Source organism: Ovis aries, chromosome 4 (genome assembly GCF_016772045.2).
Source record: "Ovis aries strain OAR_USU_Benz2616 breed Rambouillet chromosome 4, ARS-UI_Ramb_v3.0, whole genome shotgun sequence".
Taxonomy (NCBI): Eukaryota; Metazoa; Chordata; class Mammalia; order Artiodactyla; family Bovidae; genus Ovis; species Ovis aries.
This window is the reverse complement of record NC_056057.1, coordinates 56,115,635-56,136,386: the sequence shown is the minus strand read 5'-3', so window position 1 is coordinate 56,136,386 and position 20,752 is coordinate 56,115,635. Positions and strand designations below refer to the sequence as shown.

Below are 20,752 nucleotides of genomic sequence, written 5' to 3'. Positions count from 1 at the left end.
CCATCCCCCTAAAAGTCCCAAATAGATTGAATGTTCATAAAGTGTGAAATTTATGATAACAAATTTAATACTAAATTGTACAGTTCTAAATTTGTTTTCTGTTTTAAAATTATGATGCAAGCTATTTTATCCTCATTTGGTAATTTAATACTTTCCAATGATATAGAACTTAGAGATTCTCACAAAGATGGAAGTAAGTTAAAAAAAAAAAACTGCTAAATGCAAGAATCAGACTTGTAGAGCTGGACAGAACCCTAACAATCATCCAGTCCAGCCCTCTCATTTTACAGACGAGTTTATAAGTGTACACTTGTCACAAAGATTAGAAATGCACATCAGGATAGCGCTACCTCTTCTGTAATTCCTACAAACTGTTACTCAGAGCCGCTGGTAAAGAGATAAGAAATGAATGTCATTAATTTGCCACTGCAGAGACCTGAAGTAACATACTGAAATCAAATCACTAGCCTTGTTGATGAAGCCAGAGACGCAAAGACAGAATAGGCTATGCTTTCACATTTGCAAATTATATTAGATGAAGCTGTTGAAAAGCAGACATTGCAGCATCTTTGAAGCGTAAATGGATTCATCTTCTCTAATACCTTGGCAGCCAGAATACTTACCATCGGCTCTAATTCTTTTTCATTACATTCATCCTGTTCCCTGTTTACATCTTTTACGTTTTGATTACTGGTTTCCAAATCTTCCTTGTCCTCATGAGAACAAACAATTGTTGGGACATAGATATCTGAAAAGTTAAGATAATTGTACCTATGTAAGATTGTTCCAGTTGTAGGCTTTAACAAAAGAAATATATTCTGTTTAAAAATTAAGGAAATATTACCTGTAACCTTTGAATTCTCAAAGTTATTCTCATCTGATGTTACCGATGATTCTTCTTTACTGTTAAATTTACAACAAAATGTTATGCTTTTTCAGGAACTATAAATGTATAGCATTTTTATTATAGGAAATTCAAATGAGTTACAAGTTAAAAAATATTATTTAACTTTTCACATTTTCTTGCATTACTTTGTATGTTTTTTCATTAAAACAATTTCTTAGAATGATGCAATAATGTATATTAGTTGTAGAAAAATGTAAAAATTATTTACAAAATACCATAATTCTAAATAAAATTATTCTACTCATAGTAAAACATACAGCCAAAGGAAAAATATATATAAATCTAGATTATCCCATAATTTTCACTTTGAAAGTCCAAATATTTCTCTCTTGTTTTAAATGATGAAGTTTTATGAACTGACAGTCTGTTGTGGTCATTGAAATTACTTTCTAATGTTCCAATTATTAATTTTTTGTGTTCCTTTTTACTCAAAATTCTTCCAGTTGAACTGACATAATATTAACTTTCTCTCTCCAGAAAAGGAGAAAACAAACAAATTTAATAGAAACTAAAATGCAGCTAAATTTATACACAGTTTAAAGACTTCATGTGCGTATTGCCAAAGGCCAGTTTTACAGCCAAGACTTTGGCCATTCATGTGGAAGCATATATTTTTTTTTCTTTAAAATAATTCAGATTATACTTGCTTTTCTCTCATATTCTGCATACTTTTTGAGAAAGCTAAATACTTTTTCCTTTCAAATGTATTCTGTTTATAGGTGTATTTGTGGAATTATAAGAATTTAGATTTGCCCACAACAATAGCAAGAAAATAGTTAGTGAAAAGCTCACTATGTATATAGTTATGTCACAAGTCAGTCTGTCAGAAATGATTGGACCAACATTCACATTTTCTTGTACTGTCTCAGCTGAATTTTCTCCTACTGACTTTTCTCAATGATTTTTCTGCAATAAAAGAAATCCAGAGAGTTCACAATGACTGGTGAATTTGTATAATAGAACCTAGTTTTCATTGCATGGACAGTGTTGATCCAAATCCCCAGAGGGCTAATCTTGTTTTGACAAATCACAAGAAATTTACAAATTCTTCCATCTTGACCATGTAAGAAGTAATTCAGCTTTGTATACATTTATGATGCTCAATTTTAGCTTTGCCAAAACTATTTGCTACCTTGCAGTGGGCCCAGAAATGAAAATAATGTTTTTACATAGACAATTTCATTAGAAAATATTATACTACCATAAGTGATACCGTTTTAATATATAATCTATATTGTTTATCAGGCCTATAATTATACAAAGATTCATTTTTGTGAACTCCAACTGCAAGTTAACACATTTTTCTTTCTCTATGTCCAGAAAATCTATGTACTCTTAAAAATATATAAACCATTAAACAGCATTTAAGTATTTTCTTTATCTTTCATCTGATAACAATATTGAAAATCTCCTTTGTAGAGGAAAATATCATTAAAGCTTTATTTTTTGCCTAAACAAAATGTTACTAATCATTTTTCTTATTAAATTCTTTAGAATGCTTAAATTTTTAAAATAATTTCATCAAAAGGAAAGGAACTTGCTTTTAACTCACTGTGAGGACAAATAGGTATCAAACTGGGTATTACTATTTTGATATCTTACAAAACCATTTGATATCTTACGAAAACATTACATACAGACAGAAATATAGGAGGGAAATCTTAGATTTATAGGTAAAAACAAGAAAAAGAATCCGAAATAGATGAAATTTAAGTATTATATCAAATACTTGTTTAAAAAACTAATAGAAAATGTGTTAAACTCCTACAGGGAAAAGAATATAATTGCATCAATAAGTATTAAAGACCTAGAAAATATTGAGAGATATACCATGTTCATAGATAGGAAAATTATGAAGATAGTATCTCCAAATTTGATCTACAAATTCACCTCTAATCAACATTTCAAAACATGTTTTCACAAAATTTGAAGATATGATTCTAAAGAGAAGAATAAAGGACTAAAAATAGCTGTTCTACTTCCGAGAAATAGTAGAGGAAGCACCTCTATGTAGTTTCAGTACTTCTTATGAGGATATAGTCATTAAAACAATTATATTGGCACTGAGACAGAAAAGTATTGAGAGCTTATAAACAGATCCACACATATCTAGAACTTTGGTATTTGATAAAAGTAGCATGTCAGACATCAGTGAAATAAGGGACTTCTCAGTAAAAGGAGATAGGGAAAATGACTACCCGCAGGGGAAAAAAGTGAAATTAGCACAACAAATATTCAATAATCAATTCCAGATGGATTAAAATTTTATATGTCAAAAACCTTGAAATTCTTAGTAGAATATATGAATATTTTTCAGACCTCAGAGTAGAAAATGTTTTCTTAAAGAAGGAAAAAAACACTATAAAAAAAAAAGATTATCAGTTTAGCTCTATCAAAATTTAAAACTTCTGTTCATTGAAAGACCTCCTTATAACAGAAAAATATAACTAAACTGGGAGAAGATCCTTACATTATACAGCATCAACACAAAATAAATGTCAAGAAATATAAAGAACTTCTACAATTCAATAAGAAAGCACAAACATTTCAATAGAATCAGGGGAGAGGGGCAGACATTTCACAGGAGAGAAAATGCTCATAGTCAATAAGCATATAAAGGATGGTCCGCATTATTAAAAACCAGAGAAATGCAAATCAAGACCACAAGGAGATGCTATTTTATACTTATTCAATTATAAAACTGACCATCAATTTTATCAGTTGATAGTTGATCGTCATCAACTACATAAAATTGAACCAATCCAAATGTTTATCAATGGAAGTTTGGATGCAAAACTTGGTATACCACAAGAGAAATATATATAGCACTCAAAATTGATTCAAAATACACAGAGACACACAATAATATGGATAAATCTTAGCAACACATAATATTAAATGATCAGTGCTAAAACATTGCATCAGAGTAGGTTCTTTTTTATTGCGATAAAAGCTATTGAAATAATCTAAATATATTTATTAAGGAATACATAGGATATAATTCATGTAAACAAGAAAGCTTGATTTTCAAGATTATGATTACATAACAGTGGGGTGAGTCAGAGGAAAGGAATGAGGAAATGATAAGTTGTTTTGTTTTACAGGTGTTTATTGTATCATTTAAAATGTCATTTAAATTGTTAAGTTCTAGTTTCAGGTAATATATTCAGACAAATGGATTGCTCTCTGGTCTAAATTACAGGGTGTGTATAGATAAAATCCCACTCCAAAACCCAAAGTATCTGTTATATGACCAATTACATTTAAAGGGTTTAATTAAAACAACTTTAGAAAATTTGAAAATAAAGGCAAAGAACTTTATGGTTGATGATGATAGGCCCCAGAACTATATACAGTCATGGTAGAAATGAAATATGTTAGAGAAAATTTCTAGTCTCCCCTTTATATTCTGAGTCTGTTTTTAAAAAAATTATTTATTTATTTTAATTGGAGGATAATTACTTTACAATATTTTGGTGATTTTTGCCATACATCGCCTTGAATCAGCCACAGGCATACACGTGTCCCCCTATCCTGGACACCCTTTCTACCTCCCTCCCCAGCCCATCCCTCTGGGTTGTCCCAGAGCACTGGCTTTGAGGGCCCTGCTTCATGCATTGAACTTACACTGGTTTTCTGTTTTACATATGGTAACATATATGTTTTAATGCTATTCTCTCAAATCATCTCATCCTCACCTTCTCCCACATAATCCAAAAGTCTGTTCTTTACATCGGTGTCTCTTTTGCTGCCTTACATATAGGATCATCATTACCATCTTTCTAAATTCCATATATATGCATTAATATACTGTATTGATGTTTCTCTTTCTGTTTAATAGACTCCAGTTTCATCCCCCTCATTAGAACAGACTCAAAAGTGTTCCTTTTTATAGCTGACTAATATTCCATTGTGTATATGTGCCACAGCTTCCTTATCCATTTGTCTGCTAATGGACATCTAGATTGCTTCCATGTCCTAGCTATTGTAAACAGTGGTGTGGTGAACACTGTAGTGTCTCTTTCAGCTCTAGTTTCTTTGGTGTATATGCCCAGCAGTGGGATTGCTGAATCATATGGCAGTTCTATTTCATTTTTTAAGGAATCTCTGCACTGTTCTCCAAGCGGCTGTACCAGTTTGCATTCTAACAAACAGTGTAAGAGGGTTCCCTTTTCTTCACACCCTCTCCAGCACTTATTGTTTGTAGACTTTTTGACGGCAGCCATTCTGACCAGCGTGAGATGATACCTCATTGTGGTTTTGGTTTGCACTTCTCTAATAATGAGAGGTGTTGAGCATCTTTTCATGTGTTTGTTAGCCATCTGTATGTCTTCTTTGGAGAAATGTCTTTTAGTTCTTTGACCTACTTTTGGTTGGGTTGTTCATTTTTCTGGTATTGAACTGCATGACCTGCTTGTATATTTTGGAGAATTAATTCTTCGTCAGTAGTTTCATTTGCTATTATTTTTTTTCTGTTCTGAAGGCTGCCTTTTCACCTTGCTTATAGTTTCCTTCATTGTGCAAGAGATTTTACGTTTAATTAGGTCCCGTTTGTTTATTATTTTCATTACTCTGGGAAATGGGTCATAGAAGTTCTTGCTGTGATTTATGTCAGAGAGTGTTCTGCCTATGTTTTCCTATAAGAGTTTTACAGTTTCTGGTCTTACATTTAGATCTTTAATCCATTTTGAGTTTATTCTTGTGTATGGTGCTAGAAAGAGTTCTAGTTTGAATCTTTTACACATGGTGGACCAGTTTTCCCAGCACCACTTGTTAAAGAGATTTTCTTTTCCCTGAGTCCTTTTTGAGCAGGGGAGTTTCTTACTGGCCTTCCTAGTGGTTAACAGTGTCTGACATTGTGCTGAATAAATGCAGTGTCTTTTCTACTCTTCCTTTCTGTCTACCTCTTATCAGCATTATCGTAACATTGTTCTTCTTTTCTTTCCTCATTAAAAGTTAGTGTCATAAATAAAGCATGCATATTTTTGTGTCTTATAATGTTTGAAGTACCTCTCCCTCCAAAGTTAAAAGGCAAAGTTTTTAACTATGGGCTTAAATAATTAAAAATTTTTAAATCTAGTATAAATTTAGAAATTAAAAAGTCAAAAAGATATGTCATTTGTGGAGGGATACTTCATTGCTAGTGTACCTTAAATATATACTGTAGTCAGTCATTAGTATCATTTAATCATAAGACAGGTCATTGTTGAGAACCCACTTTATGCCCTAAGTTCTAATAAACACTGGGAAATCTATATGTCATACATTTTAATAAACACTGAGAAATCCAAGATGAATTATATATGCATATATACAATTACCTCAAGGAAGCTCTAATGTAATGATAGAAATAGATATATCAGCAAGCAATTATGATAATGTGATAAATTTTATAATAAATAATGGGATATGATATTTTCCAGAGAACAAAGAACAGAAATGAGGAGAGCACTCAGTTGGAGGAATCAGGGAATTTTTCACAAAGGAAAATTCATGTTTATGGGAAATAGGACTTCCTCAACTAGAGAAAAAAGATAAAGTCATTCCAGGCAGAAAAAATTAGAAGCGGTCAAATAATTAAAGGTAAGAAAGCACAAAAAGATGAGAACCATCCAGAAACAAAGAGATGTTCAGAGGGTTTGGGCTGTGTTTTGTGTTTTTTTCTTTAATGCCAAGAATAGTACCGGGGTTAGTTTAAGTCAGCTTTAAAGGACTTAGCATGCCAGGAAAAGTGGGACTGAATGTCTGAATTCTTTATTTACTTTTAAATCAATGCTTGAGAAGGGGTGGCAGTGACAAGGGGGCAATGGAGGAGTTAAATGGGGAGAGACAGGGTAGGTTTTACATTTAGGGACCAATCTCTGGAAGTACCCTTAAGGATCTCTCTTTAGGAGAGCCTGAATAGGATAAGCCATAGTGAAGCAGGAAGGTAAGTCATGAGACTCCTGCAGTACTTCAGGCACAAATGATGATAAAGGTGATGGCAATTAGGAGGGTGAAGAGGAATCAAATTTGTAGCATCAGTGTGATTTGTTGATTGATTCCTTGGATATAGGGTTTCCCTGGTGTCACAGAGGGTGAAAAATCTGCCTTCAGTGTGGGAGACCCATGTTCGATCCCTGAGCCAGCAGATCTCCTGGAGAAGGGAATGGCTACCCACTCCAGTATTCTTGCCTGGAGAATTCCTTGGACAGAGGAGCCTGACAAGTTACAGTTCATAGGATTGCCGAGTCGGCCACGTTAAGCAGCTAATACACACATACTTGCCTGGATATAGATTTTAAAGATGCCTTCTTTCTGCCTAACCTTGGTTGTATTCATGAGATTTAGAAATCAAGTATTGCCCTTTCCAAGATCTAAGCAAGGGAGAATTAAGTCAGTGGTCATCTGTGGCTCCTGTCCTATAAATCAGCAGTCTTGAATTAGTCTGCTGGCTGATTTCTGATGTCTTCCAGGCTGGGTAATCTGCTTCTCGAGTGCTCATGTCGACACTTTCCAGCCTTCCTTTCTACTCTCGGGTATGTGTGCCTGAACAGTGCATCAGTAGGTTATGCCTAGTCTCCTGGCTTTTATTTTAGTCAGTTCATAGCGAAAAAGAGCAGAAAGACCTGGATTCAAATCTGTCTTTCCTGTTACTTACAAGTTACTAAGTCACTTACTAGCCATGCAACCTCCAACAAGCCTTAACCTCAACACAACACTTAACCTGTGTATCATTTTTTTCCAATTATTGCCTAGTCCTTATACACAGGGCAATTATTTAACATAATTCTCAATATGCAGAAATGTTTAATAAATGCATTATTATTATTATTATCACTATTGTTATTATCATTATTAGTGACATGTAGTAAATACCATGCTGATTACTAGTTCTCCACTGCTGCAGTAACCAATTCCCGTGCTTCTCCTTTTACTTGCAATTATCTATATATTTTTTAAGGTTTACTTCATTCTCTCTTGTCTTTAATCCACAAGTTACCTTTTTTCCCACAAGTTACTTTCAAGTGTAAAACTGGCAGCCCATGATAACATACTTGCTTAGTTTTTTTTTTAAAAAATAGACCTTTACTATCAGAAGGCCACCCTCCAAAGAAAGATCACTAGATCATCAGTGAAAGTACCTTTCTATTTAAAAATGTCTTCACCAAATACAGTTTGCATGGGAATGCTAATTCACACTCTCTATTATTACCCAACTGATTTATTCAGTGTCAGAATCTATGCACCCTGTTAATATTCCTGCAGTTTCTAGGTATGTGGCACTTAGGCTTTTAGAGTTATGGTTAATTTTAACACTGCCAAAATGTAATAGTTTTAGTATAAGTAGTAATATCATTTTTCCTGAGTTTCTGTAATGCTATTGTGCTAAAAGCTCATATATCTCTTAAAATGTGAGTGAAACCTGTTCCACACAATCTGTCTAATGTGATGGAATTACCCAGCCAGTCAGGGTAAATGTCAGGATTAGGTTGTAGTTATAGAAGTGTAACTCTGTTCCAAGAGGAATCAAAGAGTTGGCATAAAAAAAGGATCATTTCCAAAATGAGTCATGAATGTTGCATTTGTGTCTCTTTAACAACTCTGCTTGAAAGTACTCAGCATTGACTAAAGATAACCAACTTGGAATTCTTAGGCATCACCTCTTTTTCTGATAAAGCAGCTAAAAAGTCAATATTGAACTCCTCAAAAAGTATGTTAAGTCTGCCCTCTTTGTTCAAAGCTGGTGCTCTCATTTGATTTCCTTTACCTTCCTTCCCTAAAGGAAGAAAGGAAAATAAATGAATGGAGAGCTTGTAAGTTAGAAATAATATGTGCCTCATTTAAGAGTTTTTAAAAGACGCTTAAGAAGAATTATTTAATATTAGAATTGGTGTTGCTAAGTAGATACTTATACTGAAAAGGCTTCCCTGAAATAAATAATTATGTATTATATGTTGTTTATTTTCATAGTCTTATTGTGATATTTCTCTAAAAATGGACTTTCTTATGTTCTAACATTTTACAGCCATTTATGATTTGGAGGAGGGAGGAGAGCAGAAACTTGTACTTAATGAGAAGTGAAGTTCATAATACATTAACCAACTACAAGGGCTCAGTATTTAATCCTTTGGTGTTAAAACACTAGTAGTCTTCTTTTGATCAGGAATAAAACTGAAAACAGAAAAGAAATATTTGATCAAAAGAAAGACAATTAGAGCAATAAATGTCTAATTGTGAACAAAAGTACACCCGTGGTGGATTCCTGTCAATGTGTGGCAAAACCAATACAGTATTGTAAAGTAAAATAAAGTAAAAATAAAAATTTTAAAAAAAAGTGTCTAAGGAAAAAAAGTTTAAAGGCACAATGCCAGAAGGAGTTCAGGATGAAAACATGCATTAGAATTCAGTTCCTTGATGATAATGCTGGAAAGGAAAACAAAATGAAGACACTTCTGCATCAATAAAGGATTGAATGAAGGAAAAATAATCTCAAAGAGAAAACATAAACATTTTAAAATGACTTTGTATTTCCTTAAGATGCTGAATCTGGGGACTAATAATTAATATGCTGAAGAACATGGTTTTTGTGGGCATCACATTCCTTATCTTCAAAGTGAAAGCTCCGGATTAGATTAGGGATATCAAATACAATACTCTCACGCTGGCCTCCCTCTCTAGCATCCATGGCAAGCACTGATAACAGATCAAGGGGTTTCCTTGCTGAGTCCAGACTGAGCCTGGTGACCGTTCTCTATGCAGCCTGGCAGCCACTACCTATCAACTCCTTTATTGTTCAAAATAGAAAAAATTTGCCTTTCTCAATTTTGATATTAAATAGTATGCCTTCTGCTTTAAGATTACATATTTATATAACTAATAGCACCCCATAAATATAATTTTGAAATATGATTTGGAATTTTAAAAAATTTATTGTCAAAAGACATATAAATGCTAGAAGGATCAATAGAAATAACTATTAACATTGCAATACAAAGATAAATTCTCAATTAAATCTTATAGTTAGCATTTCAAATTTAATACCTACAGAAATCCTACCACTACAATTTGTCAACTAGTCTTGTAGTACTTATAATGTAGATTATACAATAATTTGTTCCCCCATTATTTTACTATGTCCAGATAAAACTTCTCAAATAATGAAAAAACATTACCAATATCTACAAGTGATTGGGATGAGCAAATATATTGTGTAACATATATGATATAAGTTAATTTATTACTTTTAAAATGTAAGCATAAGCCATTGCAAACCATAAGACCCTTGAGTAAACTCTAGTGAATTGCTTAAGTATTGGTAACTAAGTATATACTACCACATTAGTGACCAGATGGTTTTATTGAGTCACTTTCCTGTTTCCCATAAAGCTGAATTGCTATGTTCCCCCAAATCTCTATTTCTTCTACTAAATTTAGCACATTGCCTATTGCTTCAGTCCTTGATCTTGAAAACATACTGACAATAATGGTGTCATGCCTTTTTGATGCAAGAAATTTCAATAGCAGAGAAAGAAGCAGCTGAAAAACATAACCTGTTGAAGAATTCTTTGGTAAGTTTCTTTTCCAAAGTTGCCTTATTTCCTAATTCTGTTTTCTCCCAAGGATTGCTATTTTCAAATCTTTTGTCATATCAAAGTGGTGGGTACTATTTTTTTCTTGCTCACCCCATCCCATAGGAATTAGAGTGAAAAAACTATTTGGATTTAATTCTGTGATGAAATCTGGGCATCATGTGCAATTTTGTAGAGATGAGATCTCCTTAGAGTGTCTTCTAAAGGAATACAAAAATGTGAGAATCTAGTCTGTAATTAAGTCAAATCTTGGAAGTTCAGATGTGAACAACAAAAATATTGTAGGTTGCTTTGGGAGCAATATAATCACAACCAGAATCCATGAATTTTAAATGGGGAAAAAAAAAAAAAAAAAACCTGGCCCGAAGGACTATTCTGCCACAATCTGCCAATTATATTCTAGCAAGAGAGAAATTTAAATGTTTTTAAGTGATGGAGGAAAAACCAGAGAATGTATATCAGAGAGATACCGGAAAAAATTCTTAAATTTATTGGGTCTAAAGTCCTTATTTTACCTCAGCTCTTAATGGAAGTAATTGTCGTCCACGGATGACAAAAAATTAATGATTGCCCAGCTGAGACTCTTACTGCTTTAGAATTCTGACATTCTGATTTTCCATGTTCCTCTACAAAGTGATTTCTAAGAACTTTATACTTCGTCTATCTTTCAAATATTATCAGAGAATTAATATCTGTTTTTTCCTAAGGATACTTTCTCAGGCTTTATTTATTACTGATTTGTTTGTGGTTGTGTAAAATGTCATCACAGAGCCATGACTGTGAGCCAACTAACTGCAATTAAGGAACTCCTGATTAAACCTGTTTTCTCTGTGAAATCTACATATGAGTATCACTAAGATACTTGGTTTGTTCAATACTGAGCTTTGACATCCAAGCTGTACAGAACTTGTGTTACTTATTGCTTTGAAAACTGTTTTAAGAAAAAGGCAATTTAAAATGTAAATTGATATTCCCAGTGTGTATGTGGAAAGGTTGTATCTGGAAGGGCTCAGAGCAGGAAGGAAAACGAAGGAGCAGGAGACTTCCAGGCTGTGAAATCAAATCTTTCGGAAGTGACACCTCACCTCCCACAAGGATCTGCTGCCCAACTTAGGGTGGCAGCCACTTCCCTGAGCATCTGTGCCCTGTATTGTTTCCAAGATAGTATAGTTTGCATGTGATTGTTCTTTTCTTTTTAATGGGGGGCAAAGTGGCAAGCTTCTACAACTCTTCCCCTAGCCTTTGTCCCATTCCTGTCTCTTGAGAGTTTCAAGCATATATCAATACTTTTCCCTTTATCTGTAGAGTAAATCAGGGGAAATGATGTGTAATTCAATATAAGTACCAATAGAGCAGTTCTACAGTATTTCATATAGGAGATTATACCTTTTATGTTTGTAAAAAAATCACCAGATATCTTAAATATAATAATTCAGTTCAGTTCAGTCACTCAGTCATGTATGACTCTGCGACCTCATAGACTACAGCATCCCAGTCTTCCCTGTCCATCACCAACTACCAGAGCATGCTGAAACTCATGTCCATTGAGTTGGTGATGCCATCCAACCATGTCATCTTCTTTCATCCCCTTCTCCTCCTGCCTTCAATCTTTCCCAGCATCAGGGTCTCTTCCAATGAGTCAGTTCTTCACATCAGGCCAAAGTATTGGAGCTTCAGCTTCGGTATCAATCCTTCCAATGAATATTCAGGACTGATTTCCTGTAGGATTGACTGGTTTGATCTCCTTGCAGTCCAAGGGATTTTCGAGAGTCTTCTCCAACACCACAGTTCAAAAGCATCAATTCTTCAGCACTCAGCTTTATTTATGGTCCAACTCTCGCATCCATACATGACCACAGGAAAAAGCATAGCTTTCACTAGACAGACTTTGTCAGCAAAGTAATGTCTCTGTTTTTTTAATATACTGTCTAGGTTGGTCATAGCTTTTCTTCCAAGGAGCAAGTGCCTTTTAATTTCATGGCTGCAATCACCATCTGCAGTGACTTTGGAGCCCAAGAAAGTAAATTCTGTCACTGTTTCCATTTGTTTCTCCATCTGTTTGCCATGAAGTGATGGGACCGGATGCCATGATCTTAGTTTTTTTGAATGTTGAGTTTTACTTTTTCACTCTCCTCTTTCACTTCATCAAGAGGCCCTTAGTTCCTCTTCACTTTCTGCCATAAGAGTGGTGTCATCTGCATGTATGAGGTTATTGATATTTCTCCTGGCAATCTTGATTCCAGCTTGTGCTTCATCCGGCCCAGCATTTCATATATAATAATATAATAATTAGGACCAACAAAAGTCAGAGCAAGCCAAATCAAGTTAGAAATATTAAAGTACTGCCTTCCTGTGATTACTTTTAACTAAATGTTAAATTTATAAGTTATGAAATTTTTTTTTAGCTCCTAGGACCATTTATTTATTGTCTTATTTTTTCTCTTAATTTAAAATTCATTTTTATTTTAAAATTCTATATCTTAGCAGTTTCTGCTTTTTAGTTTTATAGTTTTAGTAAGTGTTTAGTAATCTTTATGATATGAAATCCATTGAAATTCATTTCCATTTTCAAGAAATTCAGTTTCACAAACATTTTTAAACTAGCTATTCTACTTATGCTAATCATAGCATAAATTGATATATCAGTGAAAAGAGAAATATGATAAATTAGATTGGATGGTTTCTGTTAAAATCCAAATAATAATGCTATTATCAAACTGGATTTGTATGTAATTGCTTTTGAAAAGTTTTGTAGGCAGACTCAGAAAGTCTTAAGGTATTATTTCTAAATTTAATGCTTTTGTGAACTTACATCCCATTAAAATCATCTTAATGCACCTTTTTGTCAATTCTTCACAATAGATTACAAAAGGAAGGGAGAAGAAGGTACATTTAAAAAGCAAATGAAAAAGAACTCAATGGAAGTCTATGAGGCTACCTGTTGATGAGCCTGGAAGGGAGTCATTAATATGCGGATCATTGACATGATGGGCCATAATGACTCCTCCAGGGACTCTCAGTCTATTGTGTCAGAGACTAGTTAGGGATTCATTAACATGAAGACTCGTGACTTCTTAATATGCAAATTATTAACGCAATGCACTGAGGCATACTCACAAATGTCCACATCTTCTGTTATAGGTTTGCTTTGCCAGTCCTTCACCCACACCTTTTGTCAACTAGTATTTTCTTTCTTTTGTCCTCTGTGGCAGATTTTTTTCACAAAAGATTCTACTCTCCCGTGGAATCTACCACGTCACTTTCAAAGCCCTCCTCCCCTTCAAGCCCACCTTTCTTTGATTTAAGGCAGGTTTATATAAACAAACCAGTTGCACATTTTGACTAAATCAATCAAAATTCAGCACAAAATCTGATTTGATATTTTTCTGTAATATCAAATTGGTCTTTGGCTAAAGGCAGAACAATGTGAACAAAACACTAGCTTTTAAAAAGTGAAACTCTGAAACAAATAGTGTAGCCAACAGTTGAATAATTTGCTCTAAAGGTGGATGGGGAAAGAGTAGCAGAGTAGAAACAAGAAAAAGAGAGCAGAGAAAGGCCATGAAAGAGGACACAAGAAAAAGAGTGCAATTAAGTAAGCCGAGTAAGTGTTTGTGCCAATGTAACACATGAGTGAAGAAATGGATTTGAATTGCTCAGTGTCTGGCATACAGCAAGCAATCAATAAGTATTAGCTATTATTATTACATCAACACTTTACACTTTGCAAAAAAGATGAAATTAATATCTGCATTCCCTGTTGAAACAATAAGAAAAATGTTATAGAGTGAAAGCTGTTCAGTTCTTGAATTAACATACTATGAAGAAGGAAATCAAACTTATATTCCTATTCCCACAACAGAATTAGCTATAGAAGTCATGGAAAGGTATTCAAGTATCTTTTAAAGCTTATACACATACCATGTATGGAAAATACAGTTTTTGTTCTGGGACTTTATATGCTAACCTATATTCATTTTCTTCTCATTTTATTCTAGCTTTATCTAAAAAGCAAAACAAGCTTTTACTACTGTTTCTCTACTAAATTTTAGAAGAAACAGACCCTTATTTCTAAACTTATAAACCCTAAATTCTGCAGTGCAGCTCAGAAATCAAGATCTGTTTATCATAAAATATTTGTATCTCTACACAAAATTAGTAATATATTTTTTAAGGTAACAGCTTTATTGAACTAAAATCTACATATCACAAAATCTACCCATTTTAAATGTTTAATTCAGATTTGTTCAATTTACAGAATTGTGCAGTTACCACCCAAATCTAATTTTAGAACATTTCCAGAACCCCTCAAAAGGATGTGACTATTAGAATCACTCTTTCCTCCTCTCCCCAGTCCTAGGCAACCACTAATCTTATTTCGGTCTTAATATATTTGCCTGCTCTGCACTTTTCATACTAAAGAGAATCATGCAATATGTGTTTTTTGCTTCTTCCCTGTTTTATGGAGGAAAATGTTTTTGAGGTTCATCAGTGTTGTAGGATGCATCAATACTTCATTTTTTATTGGTGAATAGAATTCCATTGTATAGATACACTGACTTTATTTATGCATTCACCAGTTGATAGGTATTTGAGTTGTTTCCACCTTTTGGCTCTTGTAGACAGTGCTTCTGTGAACAATTTATATAGTGCTTGGATGGACATGTGTCTACATTTCCCCTGGTTAGATACCTAGAGGTGAAATGGCTGGGTTTATGATAATCCTATAATTTCAGTTTCTCCACATTCTCACCAAACACTTATTATTATCTCTTATTGATTGTTGTCATTATAGTGGGCGTAAAGTGGCATCTCGTTATGGTTTTGATTTGCATTTCATAGTAACTGGGTTTCCCCTGTGGCTCAGCTGGTAGAATCCACCTACAATGTGGGAGACTTGGGTTTGATCCCTGGGTTGGGAAGATTCCCTGGAGAAGGGAAAGGTTACCCACTCCAGTATTCTGGCCTGGAAAATTCCATGGAGTACAGTCCATAGGGTTGCAAAGAGCTGGACATGACTGAGTGACTTTCACTTCACTTACTTCATAGTAGCTAATGATGTTGAGTTCTTGTTCATGCTCTTTGTTATTCAATTGCTAAGTTGTGTTCAACTCTTTTGCTACCCCACAGACTGCAGCTTATTGATCATTACTGTATCTTCTCCAGAGAAATGTCTATTTAAATCCTTTGCTCATTTCAGATTAGGCTGTCTTTTATTATTGATCTGTAAGAGTTCTTCTGGGTAAGACATTTATTAGATAGATGATTTGTAAGTTTTTTCTCCAATTTTCACTATCCTGACTGTGTCTTTTGGAGTGCAGAGTGCTTAACTTTGATAATGTCCAAGCAGTAGAATTTTTAAATTAGCTTTAAGATCGTTGCTAACTTGCTGATACACTACATAGAATCTATTTGATTAAAATTCTTTAAATAGTAAGCAATATTATTTTTAAAATAAATACTCTCTATAAGTGTTATCACATGCAATTATCTACATCTCATATTCTTATTCATGTTAATTTCAATACTGTGATGCTAGAAAACATACACTAGTTATTGGTCCTAGCTAATTTCTAGACTGGAGTAGATGTAAGCAGATTCAGCAATGATGCAAACAAACCTACAGGTTCAAGAAAAGAAATCCAGCTGATTTAAGAAGCTAGAGTACAAACACCATATTATTCCTCTGGTGCCTTTCACTGGAGGAGATGGAGCAGGCAGGAGGAGCTCATCTGTGCCGAGATGACTCTCTCAGTTGAAAGCTTTTGGATCCCTGATTAAGTAAAGTGATATACATTACCAGGGAATCCTGAGAAGATGAAGTGTGAAGGGTTCACTAAGATAGACTATGATTAGAAGAGCAGTATGATGTTTGGGAAGGACAAGACGAGAACGAATATGAACTAAAAGACAAAGAACAGATGACTGAAGAAGTTGGGACACAGGCTGGAATTGCTGAAGGTGTCAGACACAAGAGCGAAATCCTGTAGGGATGCGGTTATGCTGCCAAAGATGGGGATCTCTGCCACACTTTTAACATGATGGCACAGGGCTTTACACTTAACGTTCTGAAGAATACAGCTATCGAGTGGCTTTAAAAGGATTCTGTCCTTCTACATTATTATAAATTAGATTGGAAATCAGGCTAAGTCAGAATAATGTTGGACAAAATTTAATGTTTATTAATTCAACAAATAGTTAACTTGTGCTAGGCATCATGCTAGATCATGCTAGAAATTAAACCACTAGCACAAGCTGTGATTGAATCAACTCTGCCTTCATAGAGCTTACAGTCTGAAGAATGATAAATGAAAACTGGCCATTTAAAATCACAGCCATACCTTTCAGGATTGGGGAAATGTGGAATCCTATAGAAGAAAATACGTTTAACCATTGAACAACACAGGCTTGGACTGCATGAGTCCATTTATATGCCAATTTTTTTTTTTCAATAGTAAATACTATAGTACTGCCTGAACTGCAGTTGGTTAACTCTGATGATGCAGAACTATGGATACAGAGGAACTGAGTGTATGTAAGGCCAACTGTAAGTTATACTCAGATTTTCAGCTACGAAGAGGATCAGCACCCCTGGTATCCTCATTGTATTAAGATCCATAACAGGGTTCATACAGGATCCATACAGGGTCAACTGTAATAAGATCCATAACTCAAACTCAGGGAAGATAATAGCAACTGTGCATGTGCATGGGTTTGCAGAGATCAGACTGAAAGAAGATCATATCCTTTAATAAGATTACATACCATATTTAAAAGTTTGATTTTTCTGCATTGTAAAATATATACTTTTCAAAAAGTAAATACTTTCTGAAAGCTTATTTCATTCTAAATGGAAAACTTTACCATGCTATTTAATGAGTCTTTTCTCTCTTTCCCAAGTCATCACGAATGATAGGACAAAATTTCTTTAATAAATGCCCTGTTTGTAAAGCTTACATTTGGTATCTTAATTCCCACAGTCCTTAATGTTGCTGTTAATGCTTAAAAATCCCTCATGCCACATTTGCAACAGAATTATTTTATTTGCTAATTTTTCCTTTGTTTAATAGTGTTATTCTTTTAATGGATATTGAGACTAAGTGATTTTCAAAAATTTTTCAAAGTTACAACTCAAAATATCTGTGTTTCATCTTTTGTTTATACTGTTCACAACTCACTGCATATCAGAATCAGCTGAGGAGATTTTAAAAATCTGTGCCTGCAACCCAACCCCAACCAATGAAAGTGTGGTCTTATAGGAGGATCTGGGCAAGAGTGCCTCAGTTTTCCCCTTCCGATGTGCACCCAAGCTTAAGAAACACTGCTTTACACTACTGTTCTACACTGGCTTTTACTTTATCAAAGTATGGATAGTGAGAAAATATATCCTTCAGTAACAATACTCTGCTATTAAGATGGACAGGGAGGCCTGGAGTGCTGCAGTGCATGGGATCACAAAGAGTCAGCCACGACTGGGCAACTGAACTGAACTGAAGATTTTCTGTGGAGTGGGAGGAGGAGAGGGTATTCATAATCAAGTAGGTTAGCATTAATGTAAATTTTATAAAGATTTTACTTCTGCTCCTGTTAGGTCTACAAAACAATTAATTTGTATTCATCACGGATATTACCAATTCATACATCAATGAATTTAAATTTACTGATTTTTTTTTTAAACTGAAAGGAAATCTAGATGCTATTTAGAGTAAGAGACATTAATCTTCTCTACCTTAACAACTGTATTGTTGATTATAAAATTGATGGTGTTTATTAAGACTTAAACCTGGGATGGTAAAATGTTTTCCAATTGCACTATGTGGCAAATTGCCCCAACAATTATTGTAAATGCAAGAACAATAAACTGCATTGCCAAGGACACTAGTTGGTTAGATCCCATAAAAGAGACAATTAGTCTTGAGATGAAAATGGTAGTGATGAGTTGACAGTTATGGAAAAAAACAGAATATGCAATGTAATAACTTAAATATATCTGTGGATAATACTGATAGTTTAATGTGTTTGGAGTTTATAATATGTAAAATAATGTTTTATAAAGAAAGATCAAAACTGCATACATTCAGGTCTTCTTTTTTCCTTATTTGCTACAAAAGTGAAGTAACCTGCAAGATTACATTTACTGTCTTTCCAAATCATCAATGTAAAATGGTTTGTTTAATTTATATGTATATGGCATTGATTTTATGAAGAATATTTTCTTCTTACAGATATCAGTTTACATAAACTTATTCAATATTACAATACTCATAATCTATTGTTTGGGTTCCCTGGTAGCTCAGCTGGTAAAGAATCCGCCTGCAGTGCAGGAGACCCTGGTTCAGTTCTTGGGTCAGGAAGTTTCCCTGGAGAAGGGATAGCCTACCCACTCCAGTATTCTTGGGCTTCCCTGGTGGCTCAGGAGGTAAAAAATCTGCCTGCAATGTGGAAAACCTGGGTTTGATCCCTAGGTTGGGAAGATCCCCTGGAGGAGGGCATGGCAACCCACTCCAGTGTTCTTGCTTAGAGAAGCCTGGAGGGCTACAGTCCAAGGGTTGCAAAGAGTTGGACATGACTGAGTGATTAAGCACAGCACAGCACAGTCAATTGTTAGGATACTTGGAACATTTTGAAAATAAAATCATGATAGATACAATAACACAACTGCACGTTCACCGAGACAAAATTGCAACTCAGTCCTTCAGTAGAAAAGACGGATCTAAGAGATAGGATACAGAGATTTGGACAGCCAGAGGAGGCAGAAAAGGGACCCTGAAAGAGCTGATGCCAAAGACAAACTGCCAGTGATGCGTTCTCATCCGTACCTATGCTGTACTCCCTCCTTCTCTCAGAGGCTTTGTGAGTAGTGATGGATCCTGAGGGAAATAAGCCCAAGAATGTACTGGAGACCTGAAAAGCATGAAAACCTAATGCAAACAGAAGGGGAGATCTTGAATTTCCTTAGAATATTTGCAGTGGTTGCTTTGTTCAGCATGGAGCTCTCTTCCCCCAGATTTCTTCATGACTGACTCTCATCAAATCTTTGATCACTTGTCATCTTCTCAATGAAGTAGTCTTTATTTCTTATTTTTCTTGTTCTGCTCTGCTCTTTATATTCTCAATAGCATATATCATCTTTCAAGATAATTTACTTAATATTCATGTTTATTACCTATTAGTTTTCCTTCCATTAGAATGTAAGCTACATGAGGACAGGGATTGTCTTTTTTTTTTTTTTTCCATTGATGTATCTCTAGTACTCAGAACAGTACCTGGCACATAGTAGGTGTTCAATAAATATTTGTTGAATGTATGAAGATCATTTATTCTAGTTACTAATCTTTTTTTACTCCCTTTTAATATGCAAGCTGAAAAGCAAAGTTAGAACTTTGCTAGTAACACTTTGATCATTTTTTTTTTTTCATCTGAACCAAGATCAATACCCTCTCAATCTTGGTATTATAGAAAAATCATACTGGTGTGATTTCCATGTAGCCATCCAAGAGGATAAAGACTGAAATACCTGGACTAACATTTTTCACGAAATCAAACCATACACATTAGATTTTGAAGGGAGAATTTGGGTGAAAAAAACAACTATAGCAGTAAATTTTCCCTAAGTATCACCAGAATAGTACAATAAATCAGCCAGGAAATAGTGTAGAAATGCCTAAATAAAAAATAATTAGTAGCATAATATATATATATATATATATGTTTATTTACATTAAAGATGACCTATAGCAGAATCCAATTATTGATATTAAAAATGAGAAAGGATAAAATCTATGTTTTAAACATTCTATACATATAAAACAGTAATAAACAGTTATGAATGTTGAAAATCTATGTCCCTTCTTACGGACAGTGACCTAGTTCATGCTTTTCTCTCCACTTTTCTCTGATTTATTCTGCATGCACCTTCTGAATTGATATAGCTAAAATAATACTTTGTCCCTGAGCATAGGAACTAAATTCAAAATCCTTGGTCTAGCAAGACTGTGAAGTTCTTTCTCAACATTGTTCTTCATGTTTGACTCTCACGATTCTTTCCATTCCAGGCAGTCAAACTAACTAACAAAACCACCTAGTTATCTATTTGCTGCTGTGTCCACAAGTATATTTTATACTGTATAAACAGTCTCTTAACTCTTCTATCTACCCATTTCAAGATTAAGTTCAATTCCTCTGTGATACTGTTTCTAATCAGGGCAGCCTGCAGTATATCATTTCTCTAATGCCTATGTTCATATCTCCTATGATCTCCTCTGTCTGTTTC

The 20,752-nt window shown here is 34.2% G+C and overlaps 1 protein-coding gene across 2 annotated transcripts in view; it reads right to left on the bottom strand.

Annotated features, from left to right (window-relative positions):
- PPP1R3A (protein phosphatase 1 regulatory subunit 3A) overlaps positions 1-20,752 on the bottom strand; it is a 39,963-nt gene that overhangs the window by 4,563 nt on the left and 14,648 nt on the right. For both annotated transcript variants that reach the window (XM_015095296.3, XM_042249195.2), the window contains 2 exons: positions 845-903; positions 624-748 (listed from right to left, as the gene is read on the bottom strand). In XM_015095296.3, coding sequence (XP_014950782.3) covers positions 624-748; positions 845-903 — 184 coding nt within the window. The remainder of the gene's footprint in view (positions 1-623; positions 749-844; positions 904-20,752) is intronic.